Here is a 16,571-nt window from a genome sequence, read left to right as displayed (position 1 = left end):
TTCATGTCCTTAGAAAATATAATATACATGTTTTTTTTAAATATTTATTATCACTTGTTATTATTTATATATATATACACAGAGAGAGAGAGAGTAATAAATAATTTAAAATATTAGAGGAAATTAAAGTAACAATTTATTGACATGGATCACTCAACCACATATCAGAGGCTTTTCATAGACTCCAATGGAGTAATAAGTAATTTAATTTAATAAATATTAAATAAACAATTTAAAATATTCGAGGAAATTAAAGTTACGAGGTACTCACGGTTTTTTGGGAATCTGTATATTTGAAAACTTCTATTTTCTTTTGAAATAATTAACATATTTCTTGTCAAAAATTCGCAAAGAGTGTAATGATGCGAGTAACTTTTTGATTGTTTATTTTAGTTTTATTTTTTTTAAATAAATCCATTTAAAATTATTTGTGATGGCTGATCGAAAATCTTGATAATTGTGTTTTCAAAAAATGAGTCCAAAATTTTTTAAAAACTTTCAATCACATAATTATAATTAAACCATAAGACATACGTGTTACTTTCAATTGTATGACGTTTTCATTAACTTTAAAAAAAAAAGAAAAAAGTCATTGTTCCAGAATATTTCCCCTCTTTAGAAGGAAGTACTAAATGTGAGGGCGCTTTCAAATGGTCCGTGTACAAAATGAACACAACAAATTTCAAGCGGTCTCTGCCCGGACATTTGAATCGTGACTTCTTTATATGCACACGTTATATTATATTTGACGTCATTATAATTTAGGGTTAATTTTGTCCTACCCCCAACTGTTTCAATATTTTTTGTCACGCACCCATATGTTTTGAAAATACTCATTCCACACCCAATTCCGTTAATTTGACCGTTATGTTTAACGGAGCTATTTGAAATTTAAGTAAATATCCGAAATACCCCTTATCTTGAATTAGAGAAAAATAAAATGAGATAAAATGTTAATTTAATAATTAATGTTTACATTAAAAAATTTTATTTAAAGGTAATTAATAATAATTTCATTAATTAAATTATCAAATAAATTTAATTTATCATCATCAAATAATATTTAGGATATAAATTTTCAAATTTGCCCTTTGACCGTTAGAATAAACGGTTAAATTAACGGAATTGGGTGTGGAATGAGTATTTTCAAAATATATGGGTGCGTGGCGATAAATGTTGAAACAGTTGGGTGCTGGACAAAATTAACCCTATAATTTATTCCATTCTTCTTTGAACTCTTTGACTCTGACCAAGTTTTTGCATTAACTTGGGGACACCATTGCTTTCCATTTTAAAGCAGAGAATGGTATTGATTGAATTGAATGTTTGAATGTTTCGTCCAATTTTTTTTTTTGCCCTTTTTAAATTAGCAGATTGATTTAGGGATGGCAATGGGGCGGGGTGGGGGTGGGGATGGGGATGTCTACTCCATTCCCCACCCCATTAAAAATTTTTGACTCTATTCCCTACCCTATTCCCCAATAAATTTAGTGGGTTGGGGATGGGGAATCCCCACGTGGAGAATGATTCCCTCATCTCCACCCCATTCCCCATTTACTTATTTTATAATAGATATAAAAATATAATTTCAGTAAATCAAAAATTAGAGACTTAAAATAAAATCATTACCATATTATAAAGTATTGAATTTTTTAAAAAAAATCTCTAAAAATTTGAAACAATATCTTAAAATGATATTAAAAGTGAAAAATATTTAAAGAGAACATATCCTTAAAAGAGAAAAAAAATATAATAATGTTTTAAAGTTGAAAAATATTGTAGGGTTTTCTTTTATTCATATTCTATTTATATTACATAAAAATTAAAAAAATTATTAATTGACATTATAGTTGATAAAATAAAAATTATTAAATAAGAATTAAAAACATATTTATATATAATGGGGATTGAGGTGGGAAGTGCAATACCAAACCCCACCTCGTTAATAATTTGAGGATTACTTTTCTCCCTTTCCCCACTCCATTCCCCAAAAATTATTAAAAATTTTTCTTATTTGGGGTGGGGCTCCATGGGACCCCAAACCCGAGGATTTTGTCATCCCTAGATTGATTCTTGCCAATTCCATTTCATAAATCGTTTGACTTAAAAAAATTTTTTTTTTTCAATGTAAGGTTTCTTACAGTCAAAACTCAAGCAAAGCATTAAGAAACTTAATGAAGAATTAAAAACTGAATCAGTGGGAAACAAGGCCAGTCCTCCAAGTTTGGTCTTAAACACCAAACGGGAATTTGAGCAGAGCCAGGCTGTTTTGACAGTGAAGGCAACTGACAGCGACGCCAGGTGGCGTAATTCGATTGGATTTCCTAATTAACGATGGAGTCCCGCCGGTCGTCGATGGTAAGATGTGGTACCCACTTTAGACTTCCTTAAATTCAGAGAAATTACTTTGATCTTTACAGCTCAGGTTTTTGTATGTCTGTCGCCTGGATAAAAAGAGTGCCACGTGGAGACTTTGGGCCACTTCTAGTCTCCCCCGATGACTTTTCCAACCAATTCCACCGTTGACCCACTTGTATTTATCAATACATCCAATATTGACCTTTTATATGTTCATTGTTAGTTAATGTATTTTGTATGTAAAATCTTATATTGAGTAATACTCACTTAGGTAAGAATGACTACAATACAGCCGCAATCAGTATTTAAAAATGATAAAATAATGAGTGTGATTTAAGATTCCGTACAAGACCTATATCCAAATAGATTATATTTAAATTCATATCCACACTGATTTTTATATGTTAACGAGTTACTATTAATGTATTTACGCATACAAATGATTGATTTTGGGCAGCCTATGTATTTATGAGAGTGTACTCCTCTAAAGTGATAAAAAATTTAATTGTAGAGTTTTCTCTTTGTATATCGGGAACACATTTCTTTACCCTAGATAGAATTTAATTAAACTTTACGTATTAATGTCCCTTCTCTTGATTGACATACATGGCAATCATTAATTCTCATTGATTTAGGTAAGGTGAAATACATAAATTGTAATGATGCAAATAGTAGTTTGATTATTATAAACGGCAGAACATAGTGGAGTTTTGTTATTATTTAAGATAATTGGCCAAACCTACCAAATAACTTAACTTCTAAACTCATCTAAGTCAACTTATTATTTTAATTATTCACTTAATATAACAAAAGGCCAAAAATAATTTTATTTTGTTTTTTAGTAAAAAAGTCACCCAACTAGTAAGGAAGAACTGATAGATTGAGAGAATGGATAATATATTATTAAAGAACAAAATTAGGGTATGACTTGGTAAATGTCAAAAAAAAAATTTCATAAACTTACCACTAATCATACAATAAGATCACTGTAATAATACACTTTTTTCATTTCGTTAGTGACGTTTACTTATCAGAAATAAACTACTACTTAAAAAATATTATATTATATTTTAAAAATATAAATTTTAATTTAATTGATAATTATAGTATATTGCGTATTTTAAAACGTGTAAAAATCTGCGTAATATTAAAAAGAAAAAAGAAAAATGAAGAAGTAAGTGGACAGCTTATGAGAGTTGATGTGTGAGAGAGAGAGGCAGCGCTAGCAGGTGTGTCTTAAATACAATCGGCACCGACGTCAACGCTAAGCCTCCCCCACCACCTTTTATCTTTTAAAACCAACACCAGCACCCAACACAACGAAAAAACACACAAATTTAGGAATCAAAACAACACCAAGAACAAGAAGAACAAGTTGTGGAGCAGCTGAGCTTGACTTTTAAAAAGTCCTCAAAGAAGCTTCTGAAGCACGTACCGAAAAAGAGACTGACTCCAGAAAGAAGAAAGAAAGACTTTCACGTGTTTTGATACTTGCGTACATACAAGTCTATATACAATCTTTATCTATACATGTATGCGTAGAAATTGCAGCGTCTCAAAAGCAGCATCACATCATCATCATCATCATCATCGACATTCAGCAGCAACTTCGCCTCCACGTCAAGAATCTTTCTTCCGGTGCTTTTCCAATTTCCAGTAAGGTTCGTTAGTCTCTGACTTTTTACCCATGTCTATCCGTTTTCACCTTTAATTCCCTTCTATAAATATATGTGTTTGAAAATTCGTTTAACATTAACTTTTTTTCTTGTTTTAACTCAATATCCCCAGATCTTGTAAATTTTAGTTATTGCTATTACAGGTATGTGTGTGCATGTATGTTTTTTTTTTCTCTTTCTCCAAATTAACATTAAGATGCTGTCATTTGATCTGATGATCAAAGCTGTTTAGTTTAATTTCCTTGTGTATTCCAGCAATCTTTACTAGATTTCATTGCTCATCATCGTTTACTTATATATGCGTGTCTGTCTATATATATATATATATATATATATATGTCTGCATACGTCTGATGTTGACCGTTGCATAATTCTATTCTGTTAGTTAATTTGCTAGCAGTGGCTTGTTGATAGGTTATTGATTAAAATTAGATATTTTGATGCCCTTAATTAGTGTGTTTTTCCCAGTTTAGTAGATCTCGGATTGCTGCTTGATTCATTCTTGATTTGATCAAGGGAAAATACAAAGCTTGTTTTAGACAACATATCTGTTTAAAGAGATGAAATTATTTCAATGGGTTGTTTTACATTTGTATTTCTTTTGAGCTGAAATTTAAGAATCTCTCCGTCTGGCTGCCAAAGTGTTAAAAAGATTGATACCTTATTACTACTTTAACAACTTTGTTCACTTGCTTTATGATGACAGTTTCTTAAGTTTCTCTTTCTACTTTAAACTTTAACTTCTGTAACGATGCCAATTTTGCAGGCATGGGACTGTATAATCTTACAACAAGCCGCTTCGTTCATGGTTGAATCTGGGTTTAATTATGAACTCTGTACTGTGTTGAAGTTAGTGTTGGAATCTAATTGACTGCATAAAGCATACATCTTGAGGAATATGGAGAGTGGACCAACTCATAGTGTTCGAGTGGTTAGATGCCCAAGATGTCGAATGCTGCTTCCAGAGCCACCAAATATTCCAGTATACAAGTGTGGTGGATGTGGCACTGTTCTGCAAGGTAACTACTTAAGAGACTACTCAGTAAGAAACTATGGTATATCATTCTTGTCATGTGAGATTAGAAATTCTAAACTGTTGAGGAGTGTGCTTAGGATGATTTGGTTCTCCAATTTATCGGTCTACTCTAAAATTTTTCTCTATTTGACTGAAATTAAGGATGTAATTACTCTTGTTAGATTGACATAGTCTTTTAGTGTAAGATTTTGAATAGTGGTACTCTCCATTGTACGGAGTGTTTGCTAATTGATATAAGTTCTTATATTGCTAAGCCATCCTTGATACATGTAATTTCAATGCCATGAATTCCTTCTACTAAGATTTCTTTGATGGATTAAGTTTGTTAACTAACTTCTACCAATTTTCTTCCTGCCTGCAGTAAAAAATCGAAAGAAAAATGCCAATGGCACTACTTCTGTCTCACATGAGACAGAAACTGCTCAGATGAATGAGTCGAATCATGTCTCTGAGGTTGGAGAACCTGGCAGCTCTAAGCAAAAAGCAATTCTTCCTTCTTCAGCCGAATGTTGTTCGGATCAAAACCAGGGAGGAGATCAAAAAATGTTCAGATATCATGTCTTTGAGGTTGGAGAATGTAGCAACTCCAGTCAACAAGAAAATCTTCCTTCCTCGGCTGGACGTTCCTTGGACCAAAATGGGGAAGGGGATCAAAAACAATCCGGAGATCATATCTCTGAAGATGGAGAAGCTTGCAGCTCTAGTCAAAAACAAATTCTTCCTTCCTCAGGTGAATGTTCTTTGGACCAAAACAGTGGAGGGGACCAAAAAATATCCACAGATCATGTCTCTGAAGATGGAGAATCTAGCAGCTCTAGCCAAAATTCAATTCTTCCTTCCTCAGGTGAATGTTCTTTGGACCAAAACAGTGGAGGGGACCAAAAAATATCCACAGATCATGTCTCCAAAGATGGAGAATCTAGCAGCTCTAGCCAAAATGCAATTCTTCCTTCCTCAGGTGAATGTTCTTTGGACCAAAACTATGGAGGGGACCAAAAAATATCGAGAGATCATGTTTCTGAGAGTGGGGAATCTAGCAGCTCTAGTCAAAAAGCAATTCTTCCTTCATCAGGTGAATGTTCTTTGGATAAACAACTATCCAGAGATTGCAGTGTTGCAAATTCTGAAGAGTTAAATTCATCAGATGAAGATCAAAACAACAAAAGTGATCACTATGAGTCTCAGGATTGCAACATCAAACAGCCTGGAGTTTCCATTAAAGTTTGTTCATCATTTGAGGATGCTAATCATGAAAATGAAGATCTGTCTCAATTGGCGAGAGCAAATTCAGAAGTGGAGTTAAATGAGATGAGCTCACCGCATGCCGGAGCAAAATTGGCAGAGGACGTTAATAGTCAGAGTAATACAACTGTGAGAAGCTCAACTACTGACAACATGGCAGGAAAGGAAAACAATTCTACTGTTACTTCTCATAAGCTGGCAGCAGAAAGCTTTTCATCGGATGTTCTTTTATCTTCCCCCGATGAACAGCCAAAGCAGCGTCAGATGAATGTCAACCTCAGTTATGAACGCAGAGATTTTTTCAGCCCCCAATCTGACGTCAGCAGCAAAGCTGAATACTTCAAGGCTAAATCCCCCAGATTCAGAAACTCTTATGAGTATGATGGCAGTGTCTCGTCATATGATGGAGCGGATGACCAAGTCCCTCACCAGCATGTGAATTTACATGAAAATACTTTCCAGGTTGCGAACTCCGTTACATCTGAAAAACGGTGCAGAAGGGACAAGTTGATACTGGGGAATAGCATTATGAATGGTAATTCCAAAATGCAACATCCCAGGAATCATTCATCAGCTTCGCCTGATACAAGGCCTTATATCACAGATTACAGGAAGTGGAGTGGGGATGAGTTGCTAGGATCCACAGGACATGGCCTTCCAGTAAGCAATGTGACAAGATTACAGGATGATGAATTTGCATCTCCATTGCCTTTCTATCAAAGACGTTTTCCAGCTGGCTATGAAAGTGTTAGCACATCCAGTCCATTGCAAGATGAGTTCCATCACAGCCCAGGTGAACAGGAAAAGATCAAACTGCTGAAAATGGTTTATGAACTGCAGGATCGAATTAACAAAACTTGCCATGTAAATGAAAAGGCAAATAGAAGGGTTTCCGCAGGCATTGCTAGTATGGAGAAGTATAATCCTGCCCAGAACAGTAGTGAGATACCCGAAGATGAATTTTTACATGACTATTATAGGTGTGCTGAAAGAAGGATGCCGGTGAGCAACTGGCCTCACCAGCATAAACTCCCACACATACCCTTCTCAGGGGAAGCAACAGCCAATAGACAGCATATGAGCTGCTCCTATATGCATTGCTATTCGCAAGACTTGCAGTGCTCAGTGCCATTGCCTCCACCCTTCCTTTCTCATAATAAAGGACTCCGTAGCTTCCCCGTCCACTCTGGTGCCAGTTGTTACAATTCCAATGGCCCTTGTCCCTCAAGCCCCCAACAATTTGCAGACTCCAAATTCCCCCTATGGCACTGTGAAACCAAGTCTGATTATCAAAGGCACGAAGATCATTGTTTGAAGGAGAAACATTTCGTGGCAAAGAGACATCTCCGTCCCACAGCTGGAGGCGCCCCTTTCATAACTTGTTACAGTTGCTTGTATCCACTGCAGCTCCCAGCAGATTTTCTTGTCTTCAAAAGGAGGTTCCATCTGCTAAGGTGTGGTGCTTGTTCTAAGGTTCTTAAGTTCTCACTTAAAAGAAGAACTCACATAGTTCCATATACACCAGAGGCTGCAACCCCTTCACCTAGTCAGCTTGTTGACTACAATGATGCTATTAATAGAAGAAATTCAGTTTCTTCTTCTCGTGGCAACGGTTGTTCACCTGCTGACCCTGTCTCCTGCTCAGATGATTATGGACTATCACATTGTAAAAGTTGCTCTACTGATGGAGATCCTGTTATCATTGCACCATTTCGCAATGGCCAGGGAATCACAGGTGGCAGAAATTTTTCATATGATTCTTCTGAGTCAATGAAAGAGAGGCCACAGTTTGTTAGAAAACAGCCTGGAAACAAAAATAAGAATCCTGTGGAAACACAAGCATCACCAGAGCCTTCCTTGAATAAATCCAGACCAGGGAAAATATCTTCAGAAATTGAGGAGTTGCCAGCAAAAGGTTCCCCTCTTCACCAGCTGATGGGATATTCTTCTCCTAGCCAAGTGCTAAAAGGGTCTGGTCCATCTAGCTCTGGGACAAGCTCACACTACATATAAAGAAACCTGAGGTCACAAAACAAAAAGAGTTTGCTCGAAACAATGCAACATATGGACGTGGAAGGTGAGAAAAGCAGTGGTTCGTTACTTGTTGCTCACCCGATAATTTTTTGAGGTTTTTCTCAATACATATAGGTTCTTTATATTTATATAATTGGCATAGAATTGAATTCATTGTTCTGAAGTATATATTAGAAGTATAAAATAAGGTTTTCATTTTTGCATGATAGAAACTGGAAAAAAATTCTATCTTATTTGTTCAGTTTTGTAATGTACAGTGGACCCTTTGATCATGTAGAATAAATATTCAGATTTTTGTTCATTCAGTTTTGTTACGAGCAGTGAACTCTGATACATTCTAAACTAGTACAGAACTGTATACAAATTGAGAGAATGTTGACATGGGCATAATTAAAGAGTGCAGATGCCATTCTCACCGGAAATTTGGATTCAGTTAGTATAGTTTCTTCCTTTTTTTTTTTTTTCTCCCAATTTCCAATTACAATAACTGCATTAGTTTTGTACTTAAAATTCAGATAATCTTCCTATATTGCAGCTGCGTTGGAATGAAAACCCTAGACCAAAAAAGTGTAGAAAATTTATTTGAATCTTGCACTTTATTATCTAACCATCGCCGGAAACCAAAAAAAACAAAGATTGCAAATCGTGGCACCATAAACACTTAATCACCTATCATTCTTTATCAGACATCCCCCCAACATTCATCAGAGAACATAATCATAAGTTGAAACAATGACAAACGATAAATCAGCATGACTGTAGGGCAACTATTATGCACCCGCTCGCAGGCAATATTCAAATGCAGGGCGTGCATTTCTGAGAGTACAGAGATTTCAACTCATATGAACGTACATGTATGAGAGTCCACTAATAGACCAACTTGAGTGGCAAATATGTTACTATCGGCGCGGGTAAGGCGTGTGAAATATGAATCATCCATCTCTTGCCGCCACCTGTTACTGCATGCATGCAATTCATATAAAGTGAAGACTTTGATCAGGTTTGTTCCTTATCGGTGAAGCTGCACCATTTTTGAGGATGATTTTCAAAATTTTACTTTTCTTTTGGTTTTGATTTCAGTCCTTCAATAATGTAGTTAGTTACTAATAACATACTCACTTAAGCAATACACAAAGCTACTACAATACTTTCATTCACTGAAAATCTCAGCTTTTGCCCGGGGAATGTGTGACTAACTCAAATTGTGCTCCAAGCAGCTTTTTCTTGTATGTGAAATCCTTATAAACAATACATTTACTTGATAGGTTCATTTGAAACTGTCTCTATATCTGTTTCTTCGATTTGAGACTATGGAAATTCTCTGGTCCTGAAGCATGTTCATGTTGGGGGCCAACAATCGCGTATACCGATCAAAATACAGAAGCTGCTTCAAGAGAAGTGCAAACTCTCTAGGGAATTTCAGTCCATAGGACTCGCTAACCCGAAGCTGTCATAAAAATAAAACAAACATTAGGCACAAGGAATTGAAACCATGTAGAGCAAAGATTAATCAGATTTAACAACTAAATCTATTTCAACAAAATCTTATAATCCCTTTCCAGAATTGTTTGCATGCTTTCCTGGTCTGACTTCTGCATATTCCGAATCCTTGCTCATTTCTCACCCTCTATACCCCAAAAAATTGACATGTGATGATTACCCTTTTTCACACTCTATGTCCATACACACAAATTTATTTTTCTAATACATAATTCATAGCTGTGAATTAGAGGTAAAAGTGAAAACGATTCATGACTTTCTTTCTGGATATTCAAAGGCTGCAAAAGTGTCACCTAAGGCCACAGCAGTAACATTTGGTAATTAGGAGATCAAGAACGACTGATGAGCTCGAGGAAATTTAAATGGTGTACGCATTATATGTAGCCGTATTGAAGCTTATGCAGTCATGGAAAAAATTTAAACAGATCAGCTTACAAGATCAAGGAAAAGAGCATTCATCTGTCTCTCATCAACCACTATATTTGCAGACACAGCAGTAGTATTTGTAGTTGTTCCTCTGGCTGTTGCAACAACTAATTCTGTATCCAGTTCCTGCATACATTCAAAACACAGTTGACTAGAATATAAGGATCATGGATACAAATAGTCAGAAAGACAAGTAAGAATAAACAACATTGTCAGTTAAGCAAGCTTAGCTAGTCACAATCTGGTTCATTGCCCAGCAGATGGTTGCTCAAATTGAATTTGATAATGAGGTGGCACAAACAAATTTAAGAACAATAAAAAGCATGCATTTAGTAGTTTAATACTTGCCTGTATAGATGAAAATATCTTTTCCAAATCTCTAGCAAAGGCCTTAGCGTCAATATCCTTGTCTGTAGCTCCCATTTCAATCAGGGCTGAAGCCATTGACTCGTATTCTTCGGTTGCAATTGATGCCAAAAACAAATCCATAGCAGCCCATGTTTTTGGGGATATACGTCCAACAATTCCTGTAAAATAAGTTGAGATTGTGTTACTGCATGAAAGTAAATGGTAACTTTAATGGAATGACTATAAACCCTCATAGCCCCTAGCCTATAATGATCACATACAGGCTCCTTGAAACACTCATTATTAATCAAGCATGAACAGTTGGATATTCTCAAAATGAAGCTTAGACAAATTTTTAGTACTGAGAGATCTCAGACTACAGATTATGCACTAAACAAATATTTAACAATCAAGACCTCATCCGATGATGAGTTCAAGTTTCATACAGATCATCAAAACAATAATGAAGCATTTAGTAAGAACTCATGATAAAAACTGCAGAATCTAGGAAGAGACCAGAGTTATAAGCCAATCATATGTGAGAAGAAACAGATGAATAAATACCAAAATCAAGAAAACCAATCCGACCATCACGCAACAACCATAAATTGCCAGCATGAACATCTGCATGGAATGTTTCGCAGGCGAGCAGGCTACCAAACCTGCAGGTTGATATCATTTACATGTTCAATTTTTTTAACATTGGCCATGTCCACTAAGACCATAAAATTTTTCAAGCAAGTGAAATTCCTGTTCATACCACACATTTAGGGCAGTTATGAGACTGTTCTCTGGACTAGAAACAAGGGAGCTTATAGAGTCAAGGTCGGTAAGAGGAACTCCATATAGCCTCTCCATTGTCAGAACACGACGGGTGCTGCAGTGTTGATAAACTTTTGGAGCTGTAGCTTGCCTTGTGAGTCCCATGGCTTCTAGATATCTCCTAAAGGACTCAATGTTTGCAGCCTCCTTCTTAAAGTCGACTTCTTCAAGCATCGATTCCCGTATGTCTTTGACAATACCAACCTACTAAAGGATGAAAGATTAAATCTCAAGTACAAGAGTTAATTGTTTCAATAAGAAAAGTGGTCAGTTGAGTAAAGGAAATGCGTGGATGAAGAGAAATACTATGTCAGTCAAAATAAAGATCACATGAGGAGAAACCGACAAAAAGTAAACACAAAATCAAGGGAATAAAATGAACCATATTAATGGCTTATTTACTACTCAATTATATGTTATATAGCCATACGCTCTGGTCCTAGGAAACGAGCAAAATTTACCATTGATGTACGGCTCAGTTCAGGATTCAAGAACTCCAATATGCGAGCAACAACATAAACAAAGTTCAAATCTGCCACTAATACATCCTCTATCCCAGGTTTCAAGACCTTGATGACTACATCATCTTGGGAACCTCGGAGCCTTGCACCATGAACCTAAGTCGAATATTGAACATTTCCATATCAGTATCCTTGAAATATTAAAAACAACTAAGGCAGAAATGGTGGGAGAAGGGACAAACAATAACCTGTGCTACGGAGGCTGAGGCAATCGGTGTTGGGTCAACATATTCATAAACACTTTCTATTGGCCTTCCTAAATCCTCAAGCAAAGTCCTTTTTATCTCTCCAAATGGAACTGCAGGAGTTCTATCAAAACAGTTCTGAAATTCCTCAACATATTCTGGAGGGAATAAGGTGGGAGAAGATGCTATAAACTAGCAAAATAGAATCCAGATTAAACACTATACATAATACTCTACATAAGAAAGAATGAATAACTAACTTACGACCCTCACCTGGCCCAATTTAATATAAGTTGCTCCCATGCGTTCAAATAATCTCCGCAAATACAGAGGGGACAACAATCCCAGCTGCAGTTCAGTTGGTAATCCACTGGTTGAACTTCTTGACTGCAATTTAAAGGATTTTCACAACATTCTCAAAATATAAAAATTCCGAACAAAACTCTAGCTGAAAACAGACCCACATCAGAATTTGTAACTATTAACAGATAAAATAATCAGAATTTAAAAGTAACCAAACATAAACAAAAAACCTTTGATACATCAGTTAGCCACTCGCTACCAACCCCAACAAATGCTTGTATCCCTTGAGCTAGTCGTATAGCGCCACGTGGGCCCGTGTTTATAGATGTCTGAACTATATCCTCCACCAATTTGGGCAAGTTCTCAATACTATCTGCAATTAAATATATAATGACAGTTGATAAAACTCCAATAATTTCAGAATAATTAGTGAAATTTGACTAGAAAAATGAAAATAAAAAAACTGAACTTTGAAGGCGAGAAGAGAAGAGATCCTGTGTTTGTGAGTACTGAGCAAGTAAAGTGAATCTCTTTGACCGGTAATTGAACTTCCTCAATCCAGATGGTACGCCTCTAACTGCCGGCAACTGTAATTCATCCCCAAAAAAAAAAAATTTAATAATAAATTTTAATTTATTATTATTTATTTTATAAATGGATGAGTTGAAGAGAAAATTTTAAGAAACATGTAAGAAAGGCAACCTGAGGAGGATGCAATAACGGCAAGCGAGTGCCTCTGAATGCTGAAATTGCCATTTTCTCGTTCCGCTTTTTCTTGACAACAGCTGGTAGACTAGCGTTAACAACAAAACAAAACAGTTGCTCGCTTATATGTTGTTTACTATCTGGTGCGAAACGTTGTCGTTTCGTTATTGGCGGCTTTTCGGAAGTTCTGATATCAACACGTGGAAGGAATGATACCACGTGGCATGGTTTTTAACGACCCGCTTCCCGCCACGACCGGACTCTCAGTTTTAGATTTCCTGTCGGATATTTCCTAATTATTTTGTTCAAAGTTCAGTCTAGTTTGACTTGGCAGACATGTCGTAGATGATACAGTGCCTCGTAACTTGTTATGTAACGACAAGTCGTTCGATTTGCTCTTTTAAATTGGTAATAGGTGCTATGTTGTCGACATTTGACACTAAAAAAGGCGGTTCATATCAGAAACTTAAAACCAAATGAACGAACAATTAATGGTAGCCGTGTTTCATTCTTTATGTTGGTGGGGTGCAAAAAATTACATCTTCAAAACTGAACACGAAGTTATTGATAGTTTATGAATCTGTGTCTGATTCCGAATCAGATTCTGATTGTGTCTGCAACTCCATCGGCTTCATTCTATTGGTGTTGGCTTCCAATGGGGGAAGTCCATCATCATCATCGGATTCAGATTGATCATTCTCTTCATGGTTGCAGGCTTGTCTTTCCAAACTTCCATTAGCATCATCTGAATTGGTAGACTTGAAAATCTCTGGCCTGGGTGAAGTAGTAGAAGCAAAGTTTAACCAACAAAAAATCAGCCCGAAAGAAAAGATGCAAGGATTGATTTTGTAGATTGGCTAAGTAGTCAAAAAAGGCCAAATCTGGAAGCTATAATTGTGTACAATTGCCCCATTGAATGGTTGAAACTTTATGGTTACATTATAACCATATGTTTATGGTTACATTATAACCATACAAAACCTCCATTTCATTATTTACTTTGTTAATGAAGCTTTATTCATGTTTATTTTTTACTAAACAGCTGAACTAGGTTTTAACTTGCTAGTTACCCTGAGTAATAACATGAAAGTTGACCTAGCAATATGGAAAATTATTTGATCATTTGCTACATCTAAGATGTGAAGAGAACACACCATTCTGTAGATTTCTGAAGTGCACGAACTTGTTCATAAAAGAGAACTTTGGTTACAATACAAGCCACCTTGCTGCCATCTTTGATTGCCTTCTCCTTTCCACTTTCGTCAACCACAACAAAACTCCCTGCGCAATTGAAGACCAACTTAATCTCATTTTCCAGCATATCAGATAATGTCAGCCACTGGAATGCATATGAAAGCCAGAATGTTCACAAAGTTGATACTTCCCCTGCCTCCACTACTTTCCAAACAACTGTTTACGGTTTTTCCCAAAGTCCGCTATATATATTGATGGTATTGGAAAATGAGAAAACTAATGTATGACTGTTCAGAGAATATAACATTTAAGGTGAGAAGTAATATAAGCCAACAGTAGAATGTCCGAGGAAGCAAATAACAAATATGATACTAATGAGTGCACATTACGAAAATCAAATCCATAGGCAGATTTAGAATCTCAAGTATTTGAACGAAGACTCGATTTGAACTTATTTGAAACGAACCTCGTTTTATCCACATGCTCTTCTGAAACTTTGCTGGAAAGAGAGCTAGTGATTTCTCACCTTTTGCATCCAATACCTAAAGACAGAGCCAAATATAGAAGAAATACAATGGAACCTTAGAAGCGTATTCAGCAAACACAGAAACAACCTCATTGTTATGCAGGGTAAAGAAAATTCACAACAAGTGTGAGGAAAAAAATTGCCATTAATCTAGTCATCCATTTTATTTGTAGCAATACTGCCGTATCCATATATGACAACTAAGAGCATTTCTATATTCCAGAGAGAGTTGGGGAGGTCAAAATTTGATGAATTAATTGAATATTGAAGATATCCTCTCAATTAATAACACATCGAACTATTAGCAAAATTAATCTTTGAACAAAATGGACTGAACTGAGATGATCCCTACAAAAATTGAACACCAGCTATTTGAAAGGCTGCCTAAAATTAATGACTCAAATGCTAAGAGCTAATGTTTGAATAAAATTAACGATATTAAGCAATTAAGAAGCATAAAATGGCTAGCATTATGGTAAAATGCATACATTAATAAATTAAACCACAAGCTAAAGTGAACTTAATATTAACAACCCACATACACTATTACAGATCAATGAATAAAACAAAATTAAAATTTCAAAACTAAATAAAAATGTAAACTTCTGGATTAATGAATACCTCAATTAGATTAGAACCTCTAAGAGACACCACTTGCATGATACTTTGACCATCTTGAAGTGTTAAGCTTTGCTCTTCCGCTGCCCTCTTCAAATTCTTTCTTCCTCCTTTCATAGGTTTCTCCCTAATTTCGAGTACAATCAAACAATCACCAGTTAGGTACTTAAAATCCCTAAATTTGCAAAAATTAGGGTTTTGCGCGAAGAGGAATTTTACTCCAAATGTGCTTACAAAACTGCTATTTCCAAGTCTAAGCCCGTTTTTACAGAACTATACGTTTCTATTCCAAATAATACAATGAAAATACGAAATTGCCCTCATAAAATTTGTTACTGTCACTTAATTAGATGACAGTCGGACTAAGGATGTCAAAATTCGGATCTAGATCCAGATGTACTTACATCTGGATTCAGATTCGGATTGACATTTTTATATTCGGATCCACAGAGTCGCCCGCAATATGTAGATCCGAAAAGTAAATTTAACAATTTAAAATATAATTTTAAAAATTCATCAATTTATAAATTAAAACCGAATCTCAAAATCTAATTAAAGTAATTTATAAAGTGGGTTACAGTATGTGAAAAAAAAAATTAAGTATTTACATTATATTAAAAATTGATGCATTTAATTAAAGTAATTAAATAAATTAATAAATAAAAATACTCAAAATTAAATTAAATTGAATTCAGCAAAGAAAACTAAATGCCAGTAAAATTTTAAAATTTAAACATTTTACGTTAGATTGAACTTGTTAAATACAATAAAACAATCAACCAAATACCAAATCATTAACCAGAATAAAAATGCCATGTAATTAATAATACCAGAAAAATAGAAACAAAAGACAAAATCACTGGCAAGAACGGTCCAATCAGGCAAGGCCTGGACGACGGCGACGCGGGCAGCTACAGCAGCGTGTTCAGGCTAGGCTTCGACGACGGCGAGGCGTGTAGCGTACAGCGACAGCAGCGGGCCCAGGCGAGGCTTCGACACTAGGCCTAGGCAAGGCAGATGGTGACAGGCTGACGGTGTTATAGTCCTTATGGATTTGGGGGATTTGGGCGTTACGAA

The 16,571-nt window shown here is 35.6% G+C and overlaps 3 protein-coding genes across 7 annotated transcripts; 1 reads left to right on the top strand and 2 right to left on the bottom strand.

Annotated features, from left to right (window-relative positions):
- The first annotated feature begins 3,604 nt into the window (after positions 1-3,604).
- Positions 3,605-8,647, top strand: LOC102629322 (uncharacterized). 4 transcript variants are annotated; one of them, XM_052439325.1, is made up of 4 exons: positions 3,605-4,019; positions 4,801-5,053; positions 5,432-5,800; positions 5,915-8,647. In XM_052439325.1, exons 2-4 carry the CDS (start codon positions 4,933-4,935, stop codon positions 8,323-8,325), a joined length of 2,901 nt encoding a protein of 966 aa, XP_052295285.1. In that variant the 5' UTR covers positions 3,605-4,019; positions 4,801-4,932; the 3' UTR covers positions 8,326-8,647. The 4 variants fall into 4 exon arrangements, with proteins under 4 accessions (XP_052295285.1, XP_052295284.1, XP_006486140.2 ...); XM_052439324.1 differs by adding an exon at positions 4,147-4,177 and having other exon boundaries at positions 3,609-4,019; positions 5,432-8,647; XM_006486077.4 differs by having other exon boundaries at positions 3,609-4,014; positions 5,432-8,647.
- Positions 8,648-9,465: 818 nt separating this feature from the next.
- On the bottom strand, positions 9,466-13,321 carry LOC102630372 (uncharacterized aarF domain-containing protein kinase At5g05200, chloroplastic). The gene is made up of 11 exons (XM_006486080.4): positions 13,154-13,321; positions 12,921-13,038; positions 12,682-12,824; positions 12,422-12,535; positions 12,152-12,340; positions 11,904-12,059; positions 11,381-11,646; positions 11,185-11,282; positions 10,621-10,799; positions 10,282-10,398; positions 9,466-9,793 (listed from the first exon to the last, which is right to left on the bottom strand). Exons 1-11 carry the CDS (start codon positions 13,205-13,207, stop codon positions 9,614-9,616), a joined length of 1,614 nt encoding a protein of 537 aa, XP_006486143.1. The 5' UTR covers positions 13,208-13,321; the 3' UTR covers positions 9,466-9,613.
- A 267-nt stretch (positions 13,322-13,588) lies between these two features.
- LOC102630681 (uncharacterized) lies at positions 13,589-16,525 on the bottom strand. Of its 2 annotated transcripts, XM_006486081.4 has the most exons (5): positions 16,325-16,525; positions 15,498-15,621; positions 14,817-14,892; positions 14,311-14,437; positions 13,589-13,930 (listed from the first exon to the last, which is right to left on the bottom strand). In XM_006486081.4, exons 2-5 carry the CDS (start codon positions 15,609-15,611, stop codon positions 13,729-13,731), a joined length of 519 nt encoding a protein of 172 aa, XP_006486144.1. In that variant the 5' UTR covers positions 15,612-15,621; positions 16,325-16,525; the 3' UTR covers positions 13,589-13,728. The 2 variants fall into 2 exon arrangements, with proteins under 2 accessions (XP_006486144.1, XP_015388166.1); XM_015532680.2 differs by lacking the exon at positions 16,325-16,525 and having other exon boundaries at positions 15,498-15,722.
- Positions 16,526-16,571: the final 46 nt, after the last annotated feature.

This window comes from Citrus sinensis, chromosome 4, assembly GCF_022201045.2.
Source record: "Citrus sinensis cultivar Valencia sweet orange chromosome 4, DVS_A1.0, whole genome shotgun sequence".
Lineage (NCBI taxonomy): Eukaryota > Viridiplantae > Streptophyta > Magnoliopsida > Sapindales > Rutaceae > Citrus > Citrus sinensis.
Note: the sequence above shows the minus strand (reverse complement) of the source record. Positions and strands in the feature narration are given on the sequence as shown.